The sequence below is a fragment of the Pinus tabuliformis genome, chromosome 4_2, assembly GCF_031772625.1.
Source record: "Pinus tabuliformis cultivar Carrire ecotype Pingquan chromosome 4_2, CPIR1, whole genome shotgun sequence".
Taxonomy (NCBI): Eukaryota; Viridiplantae; Streptophyta; class Pinopsida; order Pinales; family Pinaceae; genus Pinus; species Pinus tabuliformis.
Window position 1 is genome coordinate 349,796,864 of NC_142304.1, and position 1,116 is coordinate 349,797,979.

Consider the following 1,116-nt stretch of genomic DNA (forward strand, 5'->3'; position numbering starts at 1 on the left):
CCCTCACCCTGCATCCCACGGCCATTAAACGGATGCGACAGAGGTGCCCTGTGTATTTTGACAATGTCCTCTTTTATATATATATATATCACCCGTATTTGTGCCATCCAGGCATCCCCACGGCTATAAAATGGAGGCAGTGTCCCGCACATTGTTCATTGCCATTTGCATTTAGAGTGATAGCAAAAGAAGGGTAAGAGTTGTTCCATATCCAGAAAGAGAGGCATGTCGATCTGCACCAAGTTTCAGCTCGCCACCTCCACTTCACTGGTGGTACTAGTCATGGTGGTGGTGATGGTGATGGCCATGGATGGTGCTGCGGCAACTCCCAATACAAACTTCGTGTCATCGGCCTGCAACACGAAGAAAATAGGAAGGGGGAATCCTTTCTTCACCAACCTGAGAACGATGCTGACAGATCTGAAGAAAAACACTGCATTCAGTGGATACGACTACAGGGCGTCGCGTGCAGGAAGGAGGGGAGTACCCACTGCCTACGGCCGCGCAATCTGCAAACAGTCAATCTCGCAATCTGATTGCACCGCTTGCCTTTCAAACCTGGTCAGTCGAATCTTGGGGATTTGCAGCAACGCCATCGGTGCTCGAGTTCAGCTCACTGACTGTTTCATCCAGTACGAGCAACGCAGCTTTTAATATATATATATATATATGTCACTGCTGTGCGCAATAATAATGGGTCATAGATCCATATATCCAGCTACTGCATCTCATCTACTATCTATCCTTCTAAATAAAACTACAACTCGATCTGTCTAGACATGAATCCTAGTGTCATCTCAATAGCTTGTTTCTGAAATAATGGCCTCATCGTTGTTAATAATAAAACTATTCCTCAATCGCTTGTTTCTGAAATAATGTCCTGATCGTTGTTAATAATAAAACTATTCCACATTATTTTATATTTTATTTCTTTTTCACCATAATTTAAGGTATCGACAACTGAAATTCTTTTCAATGGGCAGGTATTTGTTGAAATTCTTTTTAATTTGCAGATAAAAATCTACAAAATATTGTTTAAATATAGTCTGGAGTATGTTTTTTTTTTTTTGTCGGGAGTAAAAAAACAAATTAACAACCTAAGACCAAGGTATTTAG

The 1,116-nt window shown here is 41.2% G+C and overlaps 1 protein-coding gene across 1 annotated transcript; it reads left to right on the top strand.

Moving 5' to 3' along the window:
* The first annotated feature begins 225 nt into the window (after positions 1-225).
* LOC149169346 (antifungal protein ginkbilobin-like protein) lies at positions 226-849 on the top strand. Its single transcript, XM_089427071.1, has one exon. The coding sequence runs from the start codon at positions 226-228 to the stop codon at positions 652-654; it is 429 nt and encodes a 142-aa protein (XP_089283197.1). The 3' UTR covers positions 655-849.
* The last annotated feature ends 267 nt before the right edge of the window (positions 850-1,116 follow it).

Coding starts and splice junctions, on each gene's coding strand:
- LOC149169346 (XM_089427071.1), top strand. CDS start 226: ATGTCGATCTGCACCAAGTTTCAGCTCGCCACCTCCACTTCACTGGTG.